General features: G+C 51.3%; 1 protein-coding gene and 1 long non-coding RNA gene across 8 annotated transcripts; one reads left to right on the top strand and one right to left on the bottom strand.

Moving 5' to 3' along the window:
• The first annotated feature begins 865 nt into the window (after nt 1-865).
• On the top strand, nt 866-22,556 carry MYH3 (myosin heavy chain 3). Its single transcript, NM_001113712.1, is given in 39 exon segments — nt 866-1,069; nt 2,102-2,245; nt 2,583-2,739; nt 3,575-3,602; nt 4,382-4,490; nt 5,223-5,315; nt 6,234-6,297; nt 6,377-6,475; nt 7,250-7,353; nt 7,439-7,577; nt 8,262-8,380; nt 8,463-8,612; nt 9,347-9,517; nt 9,616-9,922; nt 10,039-10,109; nt 10,690-10,777; nt 10,862-10,979; nt 11,363-11,486; nt 11,577-11,713; nt 11,797-12,052; nt 12,237-12,479; nt 12,566-12,733; nt 12,854-12,999; nt 13,080-13,170; nt 13,577-13,966; nt 14,077-14,203; nt 15,712-15,830; nt 16,011-16,207; nt 16,579-16,769; nt 17,427-17,585; nt 17,870-17,994; nt 18,787-19,095; nt 19,227-19,430; nt 19,505-19,630; nt 20,948-21,118; nt 21,262-21,315; nt 21,655-21,750; nt 21,860-21,997; nt 22,530-22,556. Coding segments are annotated over 39 exon segments (5,763 nt in total).
• On the bottom strand, nt 18,547-23,567 carry LOC111095889. 7 transcript variants are annotated; one of them, XR_005359497.1, is made up of 6 exons: nt 23,423-23,567; nt 21,881-22,703; nt 21,313-21,748; nt 20,623-20,998; nt 19,311-20,515; nt 18,547-19,005 (listed from the first exon to the last, which is right to left on the bottom strand). It is a non-coding gene; the product is annotated as an uncharacterized LOC111095889 (long non-coding RNA). The 7 variants fall into 7 exon arrangements; XR_005359496.1 differs by having other exon boundaries at nt 18,547-20,515; nt 21,881-22,065; nt 22,289-22,703; XR_005359499.1 differs by having other exon boundaries at nt 18,547-20,515; nt 21,881-22,424; nt 22,519-22,703.
• Nucleotides 23,568-24,642: the final 1,075 nt, after the last annotated feature.

The following is a 24,642-nucleotide window of genomic DNA, read 5'->3' as shown; positions in this document are numbered from 1 at the left end:
GCTGCCTGCCTGTGGGTGTGACTCATCAGGTAAGGAAGCAGATGGGGTCCCCGGGCTGTTGGAAGCCTCCGGGTAACCTCCCAGTGCCCTTGAAGGCACGGAGTCTCCGAGAGCTCAGATAGCACAACCTAGGCCGGAGAGGAACCTTCCGGCTGTTGGCATCCGAGGGCGCTTCTAGTCTGAGCAACTCAAGGGAGCAAGAGCTGGTTTTCCCATGTGAGGAGGCGGCCCCCTGGACTCAGAAGGGTCCAAATATTTCTTAGCTACTTGCCACTTAGCACACCCTCTTGGAAGAGTGCTGTTTTATGTTTTTTTGCTATTTATTTGTAATGTTTCCCCTCAGCAACACCTGGGGTTTGCAGGTCAGGAAGGTGAGTTCTCTGGGGACACTTCACCATCTGATCAGAAGGATCCGATCGAGGCCACAGCAAGCCCAAGAGCTTGGGTCACCTGTGCTCTATGCCCTAGCATGGAAAAGCATGGGGCTGGGCCCCTGGGGGGGCTCAGTCAGTTGAGCATCTGCCTTCAGCTCAGGTCATGACCTCAGGGTCCTGGGATCGAGCCCTGCATTGGGCTCCCTGCTCAGCAGAGACTCTGCTTCTCCTTCTCCCTCTGCTCGTGCTCTCATTCTCTCTCTCTCTCACACTCAAATAAATAAGATAAAATTAAATTAAATTAAATTAAAAAGCCACGGGGCAAATATGCACAAGCAATTTTCGCGCACTTGGGTGAAGCCCAGAGGATGGAGGGTGCCGGGCTCGGGGCCTCCGCTCACCAGGCAGCCACTGGCAGGCAGAGCTGAGGGGACACAGCCCCCAGCGGGGTGGCGGCGAGGTCACATGCCCGTCTGCCTTCCAGCGGCACCATGAGTAGCGACACGGAAATGGAAGTGTTCGGCATCGCCGCTCCTTTCCTCCGGAAGTCGGAAAAGGAGAGGATCGAGGCTCAGAACCAGCCCTTTGACGCCAAGACCTACTGCTTTGTGGTCGACTCAAAGGAGGAGTACGCCAAGGGGAGAATTAAGAGCTCCCAGGACGGGAAGGTCACGGTGGAAACGGAAGACAACCGAGTAAGCCTCAAACTCGCCCTCCACGGGCCGCGCAGGGTCCCCCGAGGTGGCTCTGGCACCTGGATGCCCCACGTGGCTTCCCTGCCTCAGCTTCCCCGCTGTCCTTGGGCTGCAGGGTAGGAGGAGAACCCGGATGTGGCCACTCAGAGCAATTCGTGTTCAGGAGCCTTTGCCAACGTTCACATCCTTGTAAGGGCATCGCAAGGGTGCAGGGCTGGGAACCCCTCCTGCAGTAAAACACTCTCCTTTGGTAGCCTGGGTTTCCCTACTTCTTCTAGCAGTTGCCATCTAGCGGGGGAAGGAAGGGAAAGCAGGGAAGGGGGTCCTAGTGGACCCCAGGCTCCATGTGAAGTGGCAACCTCCCTATTTCAGGAAGGCCATGAGCAGTGAAGTGTACCCCCTTCTGGCCAGAACGTGGTGGGGCTGCTGGGAGAAATCCTGGACTTCACTGGTTTCTGGCATCGAGGCCAGAAGCATCTGGAAGTGTTCTGAGAAAAGTTTAAAAAAAAAAAAAAACAATTCAGAGAAGAAAAAAGACAATCTGAAGAAGAGAGCATAGTGTCACCGGGTTGGGTGTGAAGGAAGCAGGCAGTAGGAATCACTCATCCACGTCACCAGGCCCTGATGCTCCCGGGGGCTGGCCCTCTGCACCTGTCAGGTGTCAGGGTCGAGGGTGGGTTTGCCAACCTGGAAGCCAGGCCCAACAAATGAGAACCTAGGACAGTCTAGAGCCTTCACAGGGAGGGCTGGCGGCATGGGCTGGTTTAAGTGAGTCCCTGCTTGAAGGCAGGTTACCCAGAGATGGGACCACTGCAGAGAGACAAAGGCAAAATCCCAGAGTGCAGACACATTCACAGGCCCTCAGAGCCACCCTGAGCCACCCGGCGTCCCTGTCTTCTCCCGCGAGGGACCTTGTCCCCAGCGCCTGCCCCTTGGGACCCAGGCTCTTTGTGGGAGACGGACAAGAAAATTAAAACCAGGGGCAAGACACATGGAGGACACTAGGTAGTCACCGAACCTCTTCCCACTCAGACCCTGGTGGTCAAACCAGAGGACGTATATGCGATGAACCCCCCGAAGTTCGACCGCATTGAGGACATGGCCATGCTGACGCACCTGAACGAGCCGGCCGTGCTGTACAACCTCAAGGACCGCTACACGTCCTGGATGATCTATGTCAGTGCCCATGGTCCCCGGGGGGGAGGGGTGCTGGTGTGGGTGACGAGGCCGTGGAACAAAAGAGGGGAAGGTGGAGGAAAGGAGGAGAAGGAGAAAGGCAGCAGGTGGGAGAGGAAGGGGGCATCAGTAAGAAGAGAGGCCGCAAGAGGGGGAGTGGGGACGGGCCAGGAGAGCCAGGCTGAGGGCTGGGCCTGGGCAGTGTCACCTGCTGGTGGCAGGGCGGCCTCATCTATAGAGAGAAACCCATCCCTCCTTTACAAGGTTAGAGTAAAGAGACAGAGTGACAAAGGCCAAGGGTTTTACACGCGCACACGCATCTTGTACGCTCCCGTAGACCTACTCGGGCCTCTTCTGTGTCACTGTCAACCCCTACAAGTGGCTGCCGGTGTACAACCCCGAGGTGGTGGAGGGCTACCGAGGCAAGAAGCGCCAGGAGGCCCCGCCCCACATCTTCTCCATCTCTGACAATGCCTATCAGTTCATGCTGACTGGTGAGTCTCTGTGGGGGCCGGCAGGGGGCTGCTGGCTGGCGCGTGTCCTCCAGCACGGAGGGCGGACAGTTGGGGTAGTTAAAGAGGCTGGAAGAGGCCAGACCTTTTCAGGCCCTACAAGCCCTGCTAGGAAGATTGGATTGAATGTAACCATTGGTGAAACTAATAGGAAACAAGGGCGCCTGGGGGGATTCGTGGGTGAAGCATCTGCCTTTGGCTCAGGCCATGATCCCAGGGTTCTGGGATCAAGTCCCGCATCAGGCTCCGTGCTCTGCGGGGAGTCTCCTTATCCTCTCCCTCTGCCTGCAGCTCCCCCTGCTTGTGCTCTGTCTCTCAAATAAATAAATAAAATCTAAAAAAACAAAAACAAAAATAAACATATGAAGGTATGAAGGACTCCTGAGTGGCTCAGCAGTTGAGCATCTGCCTTCAGCCCAGGGCATGATCCTGGGGTCCTGGATCGAGTCCCACATCGGGCTTGGGGAGCCTGCTTCTCCCTCTGCCTGTGTCTCTGCCTCTCTCTGTGTGTCTCTCATGAATAAATAAATAAAATCTTTAAAATAAAAAAAAAATAAGAGGCCAACATTTTTGAGGGCTGAAGATGAAGCCTAACAGGCGAGTGGGATGAAAAGCCACTGGCTGGTCTGAAGCAAAGGCTTCTCCTCTGAGGGTCACTGTCAAGAAGGAGGCTCTCCCAGCCGCCCCTAGGACCACACAAAACACTATAGGGAAGAGGCCTGGTGTAGTGAACCGTGACCACTTGACAAGGGTCGCAGTGGGGCTAGGGAAGCTCCTTATATCGCTGTCAACTCTGTCTTGTTTTTTCCTTTGGCAGATCGTGAGAACCAGTCCATCCTGATCACGTAAGTACCTAAGACACAGAGCAGTTTGGGAGCCGTGGCTCTTTGTCTCCAAAGTAGGAGGCAAAGGTACCGTTTACTGGATTCTATTAATTAGAAAGTTCTTCGAGTAGGGGCGCCTGGGTGGCTCAGTCAGGTTAAGTATCTGACTCTTGATTTCAGCTCGGGTCATGATCTCAGTCGGACTCCGCACTCAATGGGGAGTCTGCTTGAGGTTCTCTCTCTCCCTCTGCCCCTCCTCCCCTTACTCTCTCTCTCTCTCCAAAAAACAAGAAGGGAGCACCTGGGTGGCTCAGTGATTGAACGTCTGCCTTCGGTTCAGGTTGTGAATCTTGGGGTCCTGGGATCGAGTCCTGCATCGGGGTCCCCACAGGGAGCCTGTTTCTCCTTCTGCCTGTGTCTCTGCCTCTCTCTGTGTGTTTCTGATGAATAAATAAATAAAATTTAAAAAGAAAAAAGAAAAACAGAGCAGAGTCTGTGATGAAAAGGCAGAGATGGAGATGCACACACAAGAGGGTATATGTAAGGTCTTGGAAAACTGGAATCACCCACTGCCCGGGCAGCTCAGCCCACGATGAAGCTTCCCTTGGGCTTCTGCCTCTCCACGTACTTTCTCACATTTATTTGGTAGGCGTGTGTCTCATGTGGCTCGGGGTATTTCCAGGCCTTTGTGTGACATCTTGGGGAGGCTGTTTATACCAACAGGACACATCTCTCTCTCTCTCTCTCTGTTTCTGTCTCTGTCTCTCTCTCTCTCTGTCTCTCCTGATCACTCCAAATAGCGGAGAATCCGGGGCAGGAAAGACTGTGAACACCAAAAGGGTCATCCAGTACTTTGCAACAATTGCAGCCACTGGAGACCTCGCCAAGAAGAAGGACTCCAAAATGAAGGTGGGGGCAGGGAAAGGCTTGCTGCCCTTCCACCTGTGACCTTTGCCTTAACTTCACAGCGGGGGGTGAGGGCAGGCCAGGATCTGAAGTCCTCAGACAGCCAGTTCCTGCAGACAACCCGGTGTGTGGGCAATCTTCCAGGCCTAGATCCTGAGATGTTCTAAAAAGCAAGACTCTAGGGCCTTAACTAAGGAAGGTTATCTGGGGGAGCAGCTTGGGGAGCTTATTCTTTGAACCGACTTAAAGAAATCTGTAGTGATACTCGCTTTTCAAAACAGATAGGTTACCGCCGGTAATGATCTACTGGTCTCACTGGAGGAAAGCAAGGAACTGAAGCATTAAGGGAGTTTTACATCAAGACAGACAAGGAGGGGTGCCTGGGGGGCTCAGCGGTTGAGACTTTGCCTTCGGCACAGGTCATGATCCCGGAGTCCTGGGATGGAGTCTCGCATGGGGCTCCCCACAGGGAGCCTGCTTCTCCTTCTGCCTGTGTCTCTGCCTCTCTCTGTGTGTCTGTCTCTGGAATAAATAAATATTTTGGAAATAGCAAAAGCGTTTCAGCTGAGCCAAGCTGAGGATTTGGTGGATCCTCCCACCGGAAGGCCAGGGACAGAGGGATGAGGGACAGGCTGTCATGATGTGACAGGCAGCAGGGGCACTTGCAGAAGCAGAGCCGGGGAACATTTCCCAGTGTCATCTGTGGCTTCTTCCTCCCCTGGTCCTTTGCATTAGGGAACCCTGGAAGACCAAATCATCAGCGCCAACCCGCTGCTGGAGGCCTTCGGGAACGCCAAGACCGTGAGGAATGACAACTCCTCCCGCTTTGTGAGTCTGAGTTTTCAGGTCAGCTGGGATTTCTCTGGGGCCTTCAGGGGAAGCAGGGTTCCGGTCCTCCCGGAGGCCACAGGCCAGCGACAGAATGAACCACAGCCACCGGGCAATTTCAGATAATGAAGCCTTCGTGAGAAGCTCAGTAAGCAGGGCATGTGATGGAGTAACTGGGGGCAGCGTCTCCCCAGGCATCTGGGGAGAGCAGGAGGCTGGCCTGTGAACCCCAAGATCTACAGGATGAGGAGGGACATGGGGAAAAGCAAGCGCACACTCACTCTCTGCGGTGGGGCAGGGCCTGGTGTAGTCAGGGGACCTGAGAGGGCTCGTGTGGCGGCTGCAAAGGTGGGCAGGAGGCGCGTCCCGTGAGGTGAGAGAAGAGGTAGACAGAGGTGGGTCATGTGCCAGCATGGAGGCCTTGGCGGGCCCGTGGGGTGGGGTGTGTGGATTGTATTCAGGAAGCTACTGAGTGATTCTTTGAGCTGAGAAGTGATGCAGTTTGATTTACATCTTGGAAAAAGTCATTCTGTCACTTTAGGACTGGATGGGGTGAGGGTGAGGGGGCAAGGTGTTTGGAGGAATTGGCAAATCAAACATGGTGGAGAAGAGAAGAGGAGGAGGAGGAGGACACGCTTAATTTTAAGTAAGGAAGGGGATCCTTGGTGGCTCAGTTTAGTGCCACCTTCGGCCCAGGGCATGACCCGGGGTCCCGGGATCGAGTCCCACAGCAGGCTCCCTGCATGGAGCCTGCTTCTCCCTCTGCCTGTGCCTCTGGGTCTCTTATGAGTGAATAAATGAAATCTTTTTAAAAAAATTTTTAAGTAAGGGAATAAAGCTCCTTTTCACCCAGTGGCCCAGGAGGCTAGCAGGAACTTCTGGAGACACTGGTCCCCCCTTCCCACCCCTCCTTCACAGGGCAAGTTCATCCGAATCCACTTCGGAACCACTGGGAAACTGGCTTCTGCAGATATCGAAACCTGTAAGTGGATCGCAGGGCAGGTGGGGGCGTCGCGGGGCAGGTGGGGCGGTTGGGGAAACTGCCGTGTCTGTGCGTGTAGATCTGCTGGAGAAATCTAGGGTGACCTTCCAGCTGAAGGCGGAGAGAAGCTACCACATCTTCTACCAGATTCTTTCCAACAAGAAGCCTGAGCTCATAGGTGAGGCGTCCGGGCTCTGACGTCGTGGGACCGGGAGGGCTGCCCCTGCCTCTCCACGGAGACGCGGCAGCCCACAGGGGAAGCTTCTTTTAGAAGCGGGAGGGGCTGCAGAAGGGGATGTGCCAGGTGAAGGACACGGAGATTAGGAAGATTAGCCCAGGACGGAGTCCAGCCCGGGCCCCTGCACGCCTGCTGAACGACTGTTTCATTGTCGTCCGGCGCCCCCTACTGACCTAGGAACCAGCCTCTGACCAGGCCGACAGCCTCACCAGGCCCCTTCCTACACCCAACACAGGCCTACAGGCACCTTCTTCTTTGCGCTCGGGCTGTGCGAGCTCCGCCTTCTGGCCCCAGGGCCTGGAAACAGGCTTCAGCCCTTCAACGAGTTTGGAAAAGGCTATGATGATACCAAACCACCTGCGCTTCCCCTCAGGGTGGGCTCCTCCCTGACCCAGCTTCCCTTATTTAATTTTCCCCAGCCTACACTAATAGGCGCCATCCACGCACAGAGCAAGGAAGCCTAAATTTGGGTCCTCTCTGGGGCTCTTAATCTACGCAGCCCGGCCAGGCTGCCTGGACTTCCCCTACTGTCCGTTCTGCCGCAGCCTGTGGATTGTGAGGCTGCCTGGGAGGAGATTTCTCACTCTAAATTCAGTTTGGGCTCCAGCAGGGAAGGTCTCAGCCCAGAATCTAGGAGCTCAAGTCCCAGATGTTGATGGGTGGATGTTTCCTTTGCATCCGTGGGGCCTCTTTATTTGACATTTCTCATTTCAGAGCTGCTGCTTATTACAACCAACCCTTACGACTACCCGTTCATCAGCCAGGGTGAAATCCTGGTGGCCAGCATTGACGATGCAGAGGAGCTGTTGGCTACAGATGTAAGTAGAAGGGAGAGGGCGCTGCAAGGTGCTCCTCCTCCGTCACAAGGGTTGATTGACTAACATGCTGTTCTTTGAATGTCAGAGTGCCATTGACATCCTGGGCTTCACCCCAGAAGAGAAGTCTGGGCTCTATAAGCTCACGGGGGCCGTGATGCACTACGGGAACATGAAGTTCAAGCAGAAGCAGCGAGAGGAGCAGGCCGAGCCGGATGGCACTGAAGGTACAAAATAACCACAAGCCGTTCGCCAGAGCTGGGTGGGTGGGTGGCCAGTGGAGATCATTTGGTGCCTCTTTTGAAAGCAATGAGTCCTCCTTCCACCAGGAAGGGTGAATCCCTCCGGGGCTCTGATGCACAGCATTACTGCCCCCCATTTGCTCAACTACCAGAATGGGCCTGTTTCAGAGGCAATGAGATATGACCAGGGCTTTCTGGAACCCAGTCCTGCTTGCTTTCCCATAAAACCTTTCATATTCTCATATGAATTTTCATATTCATTTCCCATAACCTTTCAAAGTGACGTAGCTTCCACTGGCCACACACAAGTGGTTTAATGATGAGGGGTATAAGGGGCGGCTCGGCGGCTCAGTTGGCTAAGCATCTGCCTTCAGCTCAGGTCACGATCCTGGGGTCCTGGGGTCCTGGGATTGAACCCCATATCGTGGGCTCTCTGCTCTGCAGAGGGTCTGCTTGTCCCTCTCCCTCTGTCCTTCCCACTGCTTGTGTGCACCTGCTCTCTCTCTCTAATAGATAAATAAAATCTTTTTTAAAAAACAAAAAGATTGTAAAACAACCGAGACAAGCTTCCCCAAGCTTTGAAACATCTGCATCATGTTTCAAAGTGGTTCTCCTACTTTGCCAAATATAAGGGGTGCCCCTTTGTGATCATCTTTCTTTCCCTGGCAGTGGCCGACAAAACAGCCTATCTCATGGGCCTGAACTCTTCCGACCTCCTGAAAGCCCTGTGCTTCCCCAGGGTGAAAGTCGGGAATGAGTATGTTACCAAAGGTCAAACAGTGGATCAGGTAAGCGGTCGCCTCAGGGCTGGCAGGAACGCAGGCTCCCGGTGGCCGCTGCCCTCCGACACCAGTGCTCTTTCCCCGGCAGGTTCACCATGCTGTGAACGCCCTCTCCAAGTCAGTTTACGAAAAGCTGTTCTTGTGGATGGTCACTCGCATCAACCAGCAACTGGACACGAAGCTGCCAAGACAACACTTCATTGGTGTTTTGGACATCGCAGGCTTTGAGATCTTTGAGGTCTGGGTTCCCTACTTTCATGATGGCATGTGGCTTTGTATGGAGGGATGGATGGGTCATCACGATCCTCTAGGGAAGATGTCAAGGTGAGCGACATGTCAGAGCATCACATCTGGTAGGAAACTGTCGGGCGGATCAAGTAGAAGGGAAGCAGCTTTTGTGGGGAGGGCTGTATAATTCCAAGAGAGGAGAAGACGTGCAACAAGTGGAATTTTATAAAGGACATTAAACAAATAAAAGAAAGAACTCAAATGCAATTATTGACCTAGGAAGAGCCAAGCATACAGAGAATCTGATAAGCCAATCGCACAATATTTACATAAATATCCTGCTGGTTCTAGGTTAGAAGCATATAGCCAGCCATAAGAGCATATATTTGGTGTCTTCCAGACACAAGACATGCTGGCAAATGAAAGATAAGCTTGAGTTTATCGAGGAAAACAGAAGGTATATATGGTACACGGAAAAGTAACTACAGAATAAGCAGACGGTGGTCGGTGCACAGGAGAGACCCGACCGTGGGGACTCGGCAGACAGAGAAAACACCTTCGGGCTGGAAGCTCAGAGACGTCTCCAGGGAAGAGATGGGATCTGGGCTAGACATTGAAGAACATGCCCGTAGCTGAGGGAATAAATGAGTTGACAGAGCCAGAGGCAAAGAGGAGGGAGGTGGACGGGTCTTTGATTTTGAAGGCAACCTAAATTCGCACGTGGACACTATATTTTGGTTTTAGTATAACAGCCTGGAGCAGCTGTGCATCAACTTCACCAATGAGAAGCTGCAACAGTTCTTCAACCACCACATGTTCGTGCTGGAGCAGGAGGAGTACAAGAAGGAGGGCATCGAGTGGACCTTCATCGACTTCGGGATGGACCTGGCTGCCTGCATCGAGCTCATTGAGAAGGTGGTCCGATCTGTCCAGCCAGTAATTTCTCTTAAATTCTGCGGCTCATCCTGCAGCTCATATTTACCCTATGTGCATTTTGCTTTGCTTTAATCCAGCCCATGGGCATCTTCTCCATCCTGGAAGAGGAGTGTATGTTCCCCAAGGCCACAGACACCTCCTTCAAGAACAAGCTCTATGACCAGCACTTGGGCAAGTCCAGCAATTTCCAGAAGCCCAAGGTGGTCAAGGGCAGGGCCGAAGCGCACTTCTCACTGATCCACTACGCAGGCACCGTGGACTACAGTGTCTCGGGCTGGCTGGAGAAGAACAAGGACCCCCTGAACGAGACCGTGGTGGGGCTGTACCAGAAGTCCTCCAACAGGCTCCTGGCGCACCTCTACGCCACCTTTGCAACAGCAGACGGTAACAGACTCCACGGACTGCCTTATATTCATGCTTTCTCCCGCCACTCAGTTCTCAGGCCTGAAAGATCCCTAGAGATCTGATAACAGTGTTGTGCCATCTTTTATGTTTTTCAGCTGACAGTGGAAAGAAGAAAGTTGCCAAGAAGAAGGGTTCTTCTTTCCAAACTGTCTCTGCCCTTTTCAGGGTAAGAAAAACACAAGTTTATCTGCTTGTAATTGGTGTAAATGATCTTAAGATGAGTGATGTAGAGATCCTGACTGGTTTATTCAAGAATGGTAATGTGGTCTTAATCTGCTGTTACTTGGTGAAGCTGAGTGGCACTATGATAAAACATAAATACACAAATATATAATAATATATAAATATATATGCTATATAAACGAGGTTTAACAAATGTTGGTCTAGAATTCAATTATTTTGTTCTGCAGGTAGTTGGGTTGGCTGGCCTGGGGTGGGGGTGGGAAGCAATCCTCATCACAAACTTTCCTACTTGCCTGAGGGACACAGGCAACAGCATCTCAAGCTCCCAGTGGAGCCAGACACATTTCTGGAACTGGTTTCAGAGAGCATTCTGTATGTGGTTAGTTTCTGGTTCACCGTGTATCAGTTATGTGCCTGTATCTCTAGCCACGGGCTATTAAAGAGTTAAATAATTCCATTCTTTAGAATCCAAGATAAGTTGAAAATGCGTATCCTAGTCTTCATTACAGTATATCTCCATCTTTGTAAAAGCCTACAGTAGACTGTCAAATTTCATCTTTTAGGAAAACCTGAACAAGCTGATGTCAAATTTAAGAACGACTCATCCTCACTTTGTGCGCTGTATAATTCCCAATGAAACCAAAACCCCAGGTGAGACACCTGCTGCTGCTGTAGATAGGGCTCAATTCCTGAGAAATCCTGTGTGACGTTGAAATCTCTTGCTTCTTTTCTCAGGGGCTATGGAACATAGCCTCGTCCTGCACCAGCTGCGGTGTAACGGTGTTCTAGAAGGGATCCGCATCTGCAGGAAGGGGTTCCCAAACAGGATTCTCTATGGAGATTTTAAACAAAGGTGCATAATAAAAATGTTCTATATACTTCTTGCTGAGGTGTGTAGATGCTTGAATTTGAGAGGGAGAAATACTGGTAATCCACTTCGACAGAGCAGTGTGGGCCTTCATGTCAAATGATTGCCCTACCTCCCAGCCAAGATATACATACTTCTTTCTTCCACATTTTCTCAGGAGCTTGTCTGATAAATGATATGGTAGGAAAAGACCTGCCCTAAGCTTCAGGAGGCTTAGATTCCAGGCCACCACCTAGCAGTGTGACAATGGGCAAGTTTCTTTCTCTCTCTGGACCCTGGCCTGTTAGAAGACAAGCCTGAATGCATTGGTCTCCAAGGTTTATGACTCTGCTAATGGCCTGTGATTCTTTCTGTGTCTACAATGGCAGATACCGAGTGCTGAATGCCAGTGCCATCCCTGAGGGACAATTCATTGACAGCAAGAAAGCTTGTGAGAAGCTCTTGGCCTCCATTGACATTGACCACACTCAGTACAAATTTGGACATACCAAGGTAATGCCTCAGGTCTGCCAGATGCTGGCCCACAGTCCCTTCTTGGAATTCTCCAGCATATAGACTCATATCATCCTTCTCCCCTGGAAGGTGTTCTTCAAGGCTGGCTTGCTGGGGACCCTGGAGGAAATGCGGGATGACCGCCTGGCCAAACTGATTACCCGGACACAAGCGGTGTGCAGAGGGTTCCTCATGCGTGTGGAATTCCAGAAGATGGTGCAGAGAAGGTGGAGCAGGGTCTCTGGTCAAACATGAGCTCTTTATGGGGAGTGGGGGCCTCTCCTGGAGATAACCCATATTGTGTTTTCAGGGAGTCCATCTTCTGCATCCAGTACAACATCCGTGCTTTCATGAATGTCAAGCACTGGCCCTGGATGAAGCTCTTCTTCAAGATCAAACCGCTCCTCAAGAGCGCAGAGACCGAGAAGGAGATGGCCACCATGAAGGAAGAGTTTCAGAAAACCAAAGACGAGCTTGCCAAATCAGAGGCGAAAAGAAAGGAACTGGAGGAAAAACTGGTGACACTAGTACAAGAGAAGAATGACCTGCAGCTCCAAGTGCAAGCTGTATGTGTTGAGGATTTGTTACCTTTGCTTGTAGATTTGATTATTTAGAAAGACTGGATTTGGGGTGGGATGTTTTGCTTTGCAGTTGGGATGCTTCCTAAAGGACTTTGTTTATAACAAGGCACTGGAATATCACAAGCCTTATCTCATTAAAGGAAACTGTTATCCTTTTTTTTTTTTAAAGGAAAGTGAAAACTTGTTGGATGCAGAGGAGAGGTGTGACCAGCTGATCAAAGCGAAATTCCAGTTGGAGGCCAAGATCAAGGAGGTGACTGAGAGAGCGGAGGATGAGGAAGAGATCAATGCTGAGCTGACGGCCAAGAAGAGGAAACTGGAGGACGAGTGTTCGGAGCTCAAGAAAGACATTGACGACCTTGAGCTGACCTTGGCCAAGGTCGAAAAGGAGAAGCATGCCACAGAGAACAAGGTACTCTCTCCGTGGCTCTTCCTGGCTTCGTGTGCTCATTGTGAATCAGACTATTTATTCTTATAATTTGCTTGGCCTCTTCTTAGGTTAAAAACCTTACTGAGGAACTCGCGGGGTTGGACGAAACCATTGCAAAGCTGACCAGGGAGAAGAAGGCCCTCCAAGAGGCCCACCAGCAGGCCCTGGATGACCTCCAAGCTGAAGAAGACAAAGTCAATTCTTTGACCAAAATCAAGAGCAAACTGGAACAGCAGGTCGATGATGTAAGTCAATGGTGCTAATTGGGCATCCTAGACCCTCAGAGTTGGAAGAGCCCCCCATGAACCCTCTGGTGCAAAGCATTTGTTCTCAAAAGGATATGGTGCCCTTTGCAGCTGGAAAGTTCCCTCGAACAAGAAAAGAAGCTCCGTGTAGATCTGGAAAGGAACAAAAGGAAGCTTGAGGGAGACTTGAAGCTTGCCCAAGAGTCCATATTAGATCTGGAGAATGATAAGCAGCAGCTGGATGAAAGGCTCAAGAAGTATGTCCCAAAACCACTGGTTTCAATCTTCCAAGTCTCTGGCTATTGTGTCTTCACACGTTCCACATTTCCCTTCCCAGGAAGGATTTTGAATACAGTCAGCTGCAAAGCAAAGTGGAAGACGAGCAGACTCTGGGCCTCCAGTTTCAGAAGAAGATCAAAGAGCTACAGGTAGGAGGCAGCCTGGACTTTTCTTTCCCGGGAAGGTCACTCACATGGGCTGGGTGCCATCTGCTGTAAGCCATTTCAAGCAAGTGGGCTGAACCACGGTTTCCTTTCTGCTAGGACGACATAGCAGCAATGAGCAACCTTTCCATAATTTAAAATACATCATGAAGGTATTTGGGGTCAACATTTCAGCTGAACAGACAATATCTTGGGTTGGTCACTGCAGGGGTCATGACCATGTTGGGGCAGAAAAAATTCATAGCAAAGAAAATTAACAATAGTCCTATTCCTGGGGGAGAAGCCCAAACATTGGTTTGCTTAATGAGCATGGAAACAAGCCTGTACTTGATGTCCAGAGCGAGTCACCCTGGGGACCCACTGTCCATGAGTGAATGGTCACCCTCCCCAGGCTCGGATCGAGGAACTGGAAGAAGAGATTGAGGCAGAGCGGGCGACCCGTGCAAAGACAGAGAAACAGCGCAGCGACTATGCCCGGGAACTGGAGGAGCTGAGCGAGCGGCTGGAAGAGGCAGGAGGTGTCACCTCCACCCAGATCGAGCTGAACAAGAAGCGGGAGGCCGAGTTCCAGAAGATGCGCAGGGACCTGGAGGAGGCCACCCTGCAGCACGAAGCCATGCTGGCCACCCTGAGGAAGAAGCACGCAGACAGCGTGGCCGAGCTCGGGGAGCAGATAGACAACTTGCAGAGGGTCAAGCAGAAGCTGGAGAAGGAGAAGAGCGAGTTCAAGCTGGAGATCGACGATCTGTCCAGCAATGTGGAGAGCGTGTCAAAATCTAAGGTGCTCGGGCAGGGTGGGGCCCATGCTTTTGATGAGAGACATCTCTGGGTCTCTGGGATCATTCCAGTCTGAATATGGACTCAATTTTCTCCCCCTTCTCAACACTTTAGGCCAATCTGGAGAAAATATGCCGAACTTTGGAGGATCAGCTAAGTGAGGCCAGGGGCAAGAATGAGGAAATCCAGAGGAGCATGAGCGAGCTGGCGACACAGAAGTCTCGTCTGCAGACAGAGGCTGGTGAGTGATGGGAAGGGGGGGCCCACGCCTCCTGGTCGCCTGGGGAGTGAGGGCAACTGGCCAACACTAAAGAGCAGTGCTGTGTGGGGGAGAATCTCTAGGGAAGCATCTTTTCAGAGAGAAGCAATCAGAACAACCCTCAAAAAAGTCATTCAAAATATGAAGGAGGGAACATTGACAGTTTGGTAAAATAGGAGTAAGCAAAGCAGATTGGAATGAGAGGAGACTCAGAATATGGCCTGGTTCAAGCTCTTTCAACATTAATAATGCCTTGGTACAAAATTTTCTAAATGACAGAAATGGGAGTGGGGGTGCCTGGGTGGCTCAGTTGGTTAAATTAAGTGTCTGCCTTTGGCTCAGGTCATGCTCCTGGGGTTCTGGGATGGAGTAGGCTCCCTGCTCGGTAGGGAATCTGCTTCTCCCTCTCCCCCTGCCCATCCCCTTGCTCCTTCTCTCTCTCACTCACTCTCTTTCTCTCAAATAAATAAATAAAATGGCATAAATGGGACTAAGAAACAAACTCCCAAGTCTTTTCTGTTTCTTGCTGCACACAAATTCAGATCTGTGGTCTGCGAACAAGCATCTTAGATAATAGGTAAAGAAATAGCCAATTTGAATAGGCTCCGGGTAGTACAAATATGTGGGGACAACAGGGCACATGGGTGGCTCAGTTGGTTGAGCATCCAACTCTTGATTTCAGCTCAGGTCATGATCTTGGGGTCCTAGGATTGAGCCCCACGTCAGGATCCACACTCAGTGGGGAGTCTGCCTCTTTCTCTCTCTCCCCCCCGCCACTCCCCCTGCTTGCACGTGTGCGCACACACACACATACACACACACTCTCTCTTTCTCCAAAATATATAAACAAATATTTTAAAAATTAGGAATTTAGGGGAACGTTATCTGGGGCTTTTACCTAGAAAACGTGGCCTCACCCAGGCCTGGTCCTCCAGCCCATCATCCCAGTGAATTCATCAGTCCTTTGCTGTCAGCCACAGCCAAGGTTGTGGTTGAGGTTTAGTTTCCACTTCTGTAATCATCTGGGGAATTCACCTCTGGGGTCATAAGGCCTCTCCCCCCACCTTTTCCTTCTTACTTCTGTATAAGCATATAAACCTGACCCCACCATATTTACCCAAGAGTCTAACTTCAAATTACGAGCTATAATGTCCAAGGGAAGACACTAATATCTTAATGACAAATCAACAAGCAGCTGGAAACACCAGCCACTGGAAGGTCTCTGAACTTTTTTAGGTATTTCAATTTATAATCGTTCTCAATGGGTTTTACTGACAAAAGTCACTCCAGGCTTCTAGTAGTTTATAACAACACCCTAGTGGCTGTGTCTTCAGTTTCTTTCTCATGGAAACCTCTCATCTCCCCCAAGAAAGGACTACACCCTGTCATTTACTGTCTCCCTGGATCTTAGCATGATCCTTACACACAGTAGGAACTCGATGAATGGATGAGTAAGTGAATAACGTGAAAATATCTCCTTCTGGACACAGGGGAACTGAGTCGTCAACTGGAAGAAAAGGAAAGCATTGTGTCCCAACTTTCCAGGAGCAAGCAAGCATTTACCCAGCAAATAGAAGAGCTCAAGAGGCAGTTAGAGGAAGAGAGCAAGGTACCTCATTTGAGAGAGTGCTTCCTTGGTCTGGTCTTCAGTTACCACCTGCAGGAGAACAGGGCAGCTCGACTCAGTAGGTGATGATATAGGAACACCCCTGGACTGTATCATGTCCACGACATGGAAACACTCATCCACTGGGGTGGGGGGGGGTCTCCTCTTTCTTGACTGCTGCAGGCCAAGAACGCCCTGGCCCACGCCCTGCAGTCCTCCCGCCATGACTGTGACCTGCTGCGGGAACAGTATGAGGAGGAGCAGGAGGGCAAGGCCGAGCTGCAGAGGGCGCTGTCCAAGGCCAACAGCGAGGTGGCCCAGTGGAGGACCAAATATGAGACGGACGCCATCCAGCGCACCGAGGAGTTGGAGGAGGCCAAGTATGCGAGTCCATTTGCCTGTAGAAGAATGAGAGGTCTCAAATGATGATAAGATAGATGGCACTGGCTTCTGAACTACTTGTTACGTTACAAGATGTTTCCCCACCTTTTCTGTGTCTTAATGCAGTGCTGTGTGCTCCATGAGAGGGACTTGGTGTTAGCACACTGCATTAAAACAAACAACTCTGATCTTGGTTAGAGACAAGGCAGGTTATTGATCACTAGTTTTTAGCAGACAGGAAATTCTTCTGGGCTTTTGAAGGCAAATGGATGTTTGAGTCACACAGATGAGCAATTCCAACTTGATGAACACTGATGTTCAAGAGGGTCGAGGTTTGAATAGTGTCTGCTTCCCTTTCACATTCTTTAAGGAAAAAACTCGCTCAGCGCCTTCAGGATTCGGAGGAACAGGTTGAGGCAGTGAATGCTAAATGTGCTTCTCTGGAGAAGACCAAGCAGAGGCTGCAAGGGGAAGTCGAGGATCTGATGGTTGATGTTGAAAGGGCCAACTCACTGGCCGCCGCTCTGGACAAAAAGCAGAGGAATTTTGACAAGGTGTGGGGTCAGCTCTGTGCAAGCTGCATGCTTCACGTGGGGACCCCCTGGTAGTCATGGAAGGAGGAGACTGGGCCCCAGTCTTGACTCTGCCCCATCAGCTGTGTGGCCTCGGGCAACTCCCAAGCTTCCCTGGGCTGTCGTTTCCTCGTGCGTAAAATGAACCGGGCATGGGATGGGGGTGGAGGTCCATATCAAGCATTGTCAGTAGACACAAACCTATTGTTACCATGCGTTCAGTTCCACACATTTCTGGTCTCCCCCACACTGCTGGTCTGTCTGGGTGGCTGACATGTGTAAATCTAACTCAGATCCCATTGGGAGGCTCTCTGAAAGCCTCCCAAAAGGTATGACATTAAGGTTGATTTGAACCAAAGTTTTAAGGAAATATTTAGAAGTGCAGGGCCATTCTCATAGTAAGAAAAGGGCAGTGAGGCCCAGAGAATTCCTCCCTGGAGGATCCATGTGCTTTTTGGAGATGGCAACTGTTGTTGATATGTTGACCAATCTTGAGTAAATTTATGGAACCAAGGAGCTAAGGCAAGACATGCTGCCCAGTGAAGCTCCAATTCTAGGAGTTTTTACCTTAGTGTTTTGCTTAGTTAGGAGCTTGGGGACGAGCTGACCAAGGACCCACCTCCCATGCCTGTGTTCCAGGTGGTAGCCGAATGGAAAACCAAGTGTGAGGAGAGCCAGGCAGAACTGGAAGCTTCTCTGAAGGAGTCACGTTCCTTGAGCACCGAGCTCTTCAAACTGAAAAATGCCTACGAGGAAGCCTTAGATCAACTGGAAACTGTGAAACGAGAAAATAAGAATCTGGAGCGTAAGCAGTTTGAGACAGCCCAATGCCCCCCTTGGCACTCCTGCCCGGGTGGGCATGGCTTCAGGCACAAAGCCCTGCATGCGGGTGGGTTGGTGCATGTGCAGAAAGCCCCCATCACCTATGGGGTGACATCAGAGCCTCTGTCTACACACGGTGTCTTATCTCTAGGAAACAGCCACCTTGGAATTATGGCGAACTAGTTACAAAACGCTCAGTAGGTGTTTACCGTGCCTGGAAACCTGTGCAGAGGCGCTCAAATGCAACTTAACCTTCTGTCTTTGCAGAGGAGATTGCGGACCTCACGGAACAAATTGCTGAGAATGGTAAAACCATCCATGAACTGGAGAAATCAAGGAAGCAGATCGAACTGGAAAAGGCAGATATCCAGCTGGCTCTTGAGGAAGCAGAGGTGAGCAGAACGAAAGAGCCAGCAGAGATGGAGGCAGGGGTAGTGTCCTGGATCAGGGTGGAGCTGCAGCCTGGGGGTGGGGGCAGGTGGGAGGAGATGGGTGGGTTGAGATGGTGGGGGCAGGAGGTGGAGGGGCTAGCTGGCCTCCCTCTGTGTCTGCCTTCCTGCCTTCCCATCTCTGCCAAGCCCCAATCCCGAGGCCCACTCCTTTCCTATCAAATGGCATAAGATAAACCTGTGGATTATCTTGGCTCTATTGGAGAAAACTCATTACATTAAAATAGGTCTGAAAATAAGATTTTACAAGACCTTAGATCAATTTAAAGTATCCATAAGGTGCTTTGTGCTCCTAAGAAGTAGGAAGATTTCAATATTGTTATTGTTTGATGGTATAATAAGAAACAAACAGAGATGAAAGAGATGTTATTTCCACACTGAAGGTAAATGAGGACTTTAAAAAAATTTTTTTAAAAGATTTTATTTATTTGAGGGGAGGAGGGGGCAGGAGCAGGGGAGGGGGGGGCAGAGGCAGAAGCAGACTCTCCACTAAGCAGAGAGCCGACACCAGGCTCAGTCCCAGGACCCCAGGATCATGACCTGAGTGGAAGGCAGAGCTTCACCGACTGAGCCACCCAGGTGCCCCCAGGGATTTTTTTTTTTTTAAGAGAGTTTTGAATATTGTAGAGTTACAGTTGTGAATGACCCATGCAGCTTCATCATCACAATGGGCAGTGGTGTAGCAGGCTCTGTCCCTTCACTGGCACTAGTCTGTTTTATTTTTGTTCCCTCAAGGCCGCCCTTGAGCATGAAGAGGCCAAGATCCTCCGGATCCAGCTTGAACTGACGCAGGTGAAATCAGAAATCGACAGGAAGATTGCCGAGAAAGACGAAGAGATCGAGCAGCTGAAGAGGAACTACCAGAGGACGGTGGAGACCATGCAGAGCGCCCTGGACGCCGAAGTGCGGAGCCGGAACGAGGCCATCAGGCTCAAGAAGAAGATGGAGGGGGACCTGAATGAGATTGAGATCCAGCTGAGCCACGCCAACCGCCAGGCAGCCGAGACCCTCAAGCACCTCCGGAGCGTGCAGGGGCAGCTCAAGGTTGGAGGCAGCTCCTCGGGGGGTGGGGGGGACACCTCTCCTGTCCGCAAACACTCAAAAACAGAGACTTGACTCAAGGCTCCAATGTCTCAATGCCGACGAGACCTTCCTCTCCCTGATTGTCTGGCCAGGACACCCAGCTCCACCTGGACGACGCCCTCCGGGGCCAGGAGGACCTCAAGGAGCAGCTGGCCATGGTGGAGCGCAGAGCCAACCTGCTGCAGGCAGAGGTGGAGGAGCTGCGGGCGTCGCTGGAGCAGACGGAGAGGGCTCGGAAGCTGGCTGAGCAGGAGCTCCTGGATGCCAACGAGAGGGTGCAGCTGCTGCACACCCAGGTGAGGGGCCGGCAGGCAGGGGGGAGAGACCCACACCTGACCCGCACCAGGTGACACCGCTCCTCCTGCCCTAGAACACCAGCCTCATCCACACCAAGAGGAAGCTGGAGGCCGACCTGACACAGCTCCAGAGCGAGGTTGAAGACGCCAGCAGGGATGCGAGGAATGCGGAGGAGAAGGCAAAGAAGGCCATCACAGACGTAAGGGGTCCCATCCTCTGCCTGTGTGTGGCGGCCACATCCGGCCGCACTGAAGCCCCTCCTGCTCCCCCACCCCGAGATAGCTCCCACTAGGCAGGTTGGGGCCTTCCCGGAGCGGGGAGGGCACGCGGCTGCATTGTGCTCCCAAACTACAATCCGCCTCCCCCTCCCATCCAACTCCGCACATCCCCTCCGGCACATTTAAAAGGCCATAATGATAAATAATGAAGCACAGGAAAAAAAAAAAAAAAGACCAGAAAGGACTATAGTCCTTTTCTAAAGCCCACAGAGAGGTATGCTCTTCTTCCCTGCAATATCTGACTTATTGCAAAGATGGAAACGGGACCCTCAGATGCCGGTGTCTCGGGGTCTCACCCAAGTTCACAGGGCGGGTCGCCAGCCCTCCCACCTGCACCTGAGCGGCCTGGTCCCTGGCGGCCACAGCTCCACAGCGCCACCTGCCGCCTGGTGGGGCCCCTGCACCTCTTCTGCTGGCGCTTCTGCAGGCCTCGGTACCCCGCCCGCCTTCCCTTAGACTCACTCTCTGGGACACAGGAACCTTCAGGAACACAGAACTGGCCGCCTTCACAAAGCACAGAAGGACCGTGGTGCCCTTGATGAAGGGCATGATGAAGAAACTGGACCTCACCTCGATGGGCAGCCAGATTTCCAAGAATTTCCTAATCTTACCGGTGGCATGACCATAGCTTGCCATGACTCCTTTACAATAAGGTCTCCACATTTCCAGAAGTAAATCTGAGGGGTTCCTGGGCCCGGCCTCCAGAACTCTTCTTTCCTTCAAAACGGCCTCCCAGTCATCACGTCCTCCTCACATCCTATACTGACCTGAGCCCCGCATCCACCACCCCGTGCAGGCCAGTCTTGCTGGTAGTGAATAAAGCAATAGTGTTTTTAAAAACAAAAACAAAATCAAAAACAAAAACAAAATCAAAAACAAAAACAAAAACAAAAAAAACCAACAACTCACTCACCCCAAACTTGCCATGCGGGTCCCAACTGGGTCTTCTCCAGGCCTTGGGTTCCTTTGAAAACATACTGGTGACAAGAAATAAAGAATTTGCCAGGGCGGGGAGGCGTGGGTAGAGTAAGGTCCCAAGGAGGCCAGTTTAAGAAAGGGAAGAAACCAAAAATTTCCATCCAGTCCCTGGCCATGGCATTGCTTGGGTTATGTCCCCAGCGTAGCTCTTCTCACGTTCCACTGTGGAAGGGTAGGCTCAATCACTGCCTTGCCTGTTGTCCTTCTCTAGCGTGGCTCTGCTCAGCAACAAGGCACCTGGTCTTTGTCTGCATTTACAGGCGGCCATGATGGCCGAGGAGCTGAAGAAGGAGCAGGACACCAGCGCCCACCTGGAGCGGATGAAGAAGAACATGGAGCAGACGGTGAAGGACCTGCAGCATCGTCTGGACGAGGCTGAGCAGCTGGCCCTGAAGGGCGGGAAGAAGCAGATCCAGAAACTGGAGACGCGGGTAATGGTGGGATGACCCCCCGCATCAGCAGGGCCTCTGGCCTCAACCGCTCCTTCCCCAGCCCCAGACTAACTTCCCAACTGTTTCCTCAGATCCGAGAGCTGGAGTTTGAGCTTGAGGGGGAGCAGAAGAAGAACACAGAGTCTGTCAAGGGCCTGAGGAAATACGAGCGGCGGGTGAAGGAGTTAACCTACCAGGTAAGGGATGCCTGGGTGGCTCAGTGGTTGAGCATCTGCCTTTGGCTCAGGGCGTGATCCCGGGGTCCTGGGATCGAGTCCCACATCGGGCTCCCCGCAGGGAGCCTGCTTCTCCCTCTGCCTGTGTCTCTCATGAAAAAATAAATAAAATCGTTAAAACAAAATAACTTACCAGGTAAGAGAAAGCAAGCCCGATAGGTATTTTCTCTATAAAGCACAAACACCACCCTGGGTTCTCTCTCCAGAAGAGGGGGAGACACCTGCTGCCCCAGAAAATTGGCCAGACCTCAAGTGACTCCCCCCTCCTCTTCTAGCTACAGGCTGTGTTCTTGCCTTTAGAGTGAAGAGGACAGAAAGAACGTGCTGAGGTTACAGGACCTGGTGGATAAACTCCAAGTGAAAGTCAAGTCCTACAAGAGGCAGGCGGAGGAGGCTGTAAGTCAGACACACTGTGATTTTAGAACGGCAGCCTGGCCTGTCCCTCCCTGTGAGCCCTACGGTGGGTGCGCGCTCCCCTCAACCTGCCTGGGCTCTCTGGTTTTAGGATGAACAAGCCAACGCCCACCTCACCAAATTCCGCAAAGCTCAGCATGAGCTCGAAGAGGCAGAAGAACGTGCTGATATTGCAGAATCTCAAGTCAATAAGCTTCGTGCCAAGACCCGCGACTTCACCTCCAGCAGGGTAGGTGGTTCCCAGCACCACCGGTTGGGGAAGCAGGTGTGCACCAGCGTTGCATCCCCCGGGGCCACCTGGGAAGAGCCCGCAGTGAGAAGACACTTCTGGGCTGAGAAGAACCTTAGAACCTGGTCAGTCTCAGGCTCAGGAAAGGAAGGGATTGGCTTAAAGTCACTTAGCTGAGAAGAACTTCACCAAAACCCAAGTTGCAATAAAGCAAATGCCATCCTGAGAAGGAAGGAGCGTGTTTCTGGCCGGGATCTTTCCAGCCCTCTGCTGGTTCTAGTCGGCAGTCACCTTATGTGTAGGTAGATAACCAGAGGTAGGACGTCCCCGAGGATGCAGCTTATTCCCAGGTTCTTAGGCTACGGGGTGACCCTCTCCACGTGTGCAACCAAGTATTCTCCTGAGGTCCCCCAAATATCCTGTCCTACTGAAAAACAGCAGCGAGCAACTCCAAATGCTTGTGGGGAGAGGGGACGGGAAGAAATGTGGGTCTGCCACCTGACATAATCAAAAACACCCACTTTCTTTCCAGATGGTGGTCCATGAGAGCGAAGAGTGAGTGAGCCTCTTCTGGAGCAGGACGGGAAATATGCAAAATGTGTATTTTCATGGTTCCTGGCCATTACAGTTCATTTCCATGGGACTCTTTCACATGCATTAAACTCTGCTTCGTTTCCAAATCGAGGCTGTATTTGTTTTCTCTTCCCTGTGTGGAAATGGTTCATTGCTTGGTGGTTTTTGTGCCTGATGTTGAAATGTCTGTGGGCAGATGTGATAAAGTCCTCTGGTGTGTGTGTTTGGGGACAGGGAGAGGTTGCTTTTTTAATATTTATTTATAAGATTTTTTTTTTTTTTTGAGAGTGAGAGAGACAGAGAGGGGGGGAACAAGTGGGAAAGAGAGAGAATCTCAAGCAGGCTCCACAGTCAGCACAGAGCCCAACACAGGGCTCGATCTCATGACCCTGTGATCATGACCTGAGCTGAAACCAAGAATTGAACACTTGCCCCACTGTACCACCCAGACCCCCAGAAATTGCTTTTAAATGTGAGATTAGATCATAAAGAAAGAATATCTTAGATTAACCACTGCTTTGGCAGGGGGAGGAAGATAGGAGAGTTTGTCAAAAGAGTTGCCTCTCGGGATGGTGTGAGGGGAACACAAAGGCTCAGGGTCGGGAAGACCCTGTGTCATGTTAGACAGGGTCGTAGGGCAAGGGACAGACTTCCCTCCTCTACATTCAGTCAGGAAGGACCTGGAGTCCAGCCAAGGTTGTGGGGCAGCCTCCATGCAAATGCTGTGTGAACCATCACGAATACACCAATGATTGAGGCCGTGTCAGCTCCCTCCCAGACTCTGTCAGAATCTACCACCGAGTCCCGGGCTCCCTCTGCACTATTTTAAAGCCGCCCAACAGAAAATCTTACCCTTTACCCAGGGTAAACCTGTCTTTATCTTGAGAGAGGAAAAATGGTGGCAAGTCACAATAATTCTCTGGCTAGGCCACTATTGGAAATAGAATCTTCTAACCTGGGATGAGTCAGAAATAGTTGCCCTGGGTTCCTTTCTTTGTCCAATTCTAGAAGATGAGGAGAGACTCAGTGGGTGTCAAAGGTCAGGGGAGGGAAGGGGGGTGTTCTCAGCACCTGACTGGGACCTAAGCGCCTCCTGGGACCTGTCACTAGAAAGGAGGCCGATATTGATGTCAGATTTGGTGTGTGGGTGGTTTCAGAGAATTGTGTCTCCAAGATCTTGTCTCTTTGACCTGCTTTCAATACTCCCTGGCTACACTGGGACTAAAAGGTGGCATGTCTCTGTGGGGTGGCCGCTGCTGAGAGGAGTTGCGGTGAGAACAAGTCCAACGAGGACACCGGGCCGAGGGTCACTGCCGTCCAGAATGACAAGGACCCTTGCGGATTGCCTGTGGTGGGAAGTGGGCCACACAGAAAGCAGATGGTTTCTTGCTACAGGCGTCCTCAAACTGGTAAAGAAAGAAATGAAAGAACTGGAACATCACAACTGTGGAATGAATTACGAGCCCCTGATGAATTCTGGGGTCATGAACATAGAGACCACTGGACACTATATGCTTCCCGACAGAAGTAGGCACCATTGCCAGTGGAGAATTCCTGCCCCACAATCTGACCAACTCAAAGGGAATGCAGGGGATGGAGATCCAAGAGTCAACTAGTACATTCTAGGACATGGGGAGGTCAACTGAGAAAAAAAAATCCAGTTTTCTCAATATAGGCTGCAAGGAAAAATATACAAAAGAATTGGAAGGAGGAACTATAGATTAAAAGATATTTAACATACCTGTCCACCAACCGCTCTGCGTGGGCCTTGTGAGGGTGCACACGCACACACACCCTAGTTAGTAAAATTTGAATATTGACTTGGTATTTGATAGTACTATGGGGTTCCTGTTCGTTTCCAAGGTGTAATGTGATATTATGATTATGTTTCCTGAAATAGTCCTTATTAAAAATACATACCAAAATACAGATAAGAAAGGAAAAGAGAAGGGAGGAAGAAAGGGAGGGCCGTCTTTGAAATAAACGTATTCTATAGAATTCTAGACTTAAAAGAATTGATTAGACAAGGCCCTGATGCATTTTATGCAGAATTGGAGCAACACACATGAAAA

The sequence above is a fragment of the Canis lupus genome, chromosome 5, assembly GCF_011100685.1.
Source record: "Canis lupus familiaris isolate Mischka breed German Shepherd chromosome 5, alternate assembly UU_Cfam_GSD_1.0, whole genome shotgun sequence".
In the NCBI taxonomy this organism is placed as follows: domain Eukaryota; kingdom Metazoa; phylum Chordata; class Mammalia; order Carnivora; family Canidae; genus Canis; species Canis lupus.
The sequence above is the reverse complement of the archived record's forward strand: the minus strand, read 5'-3'. Positions and strand labels throughout refer to the sequence as shown.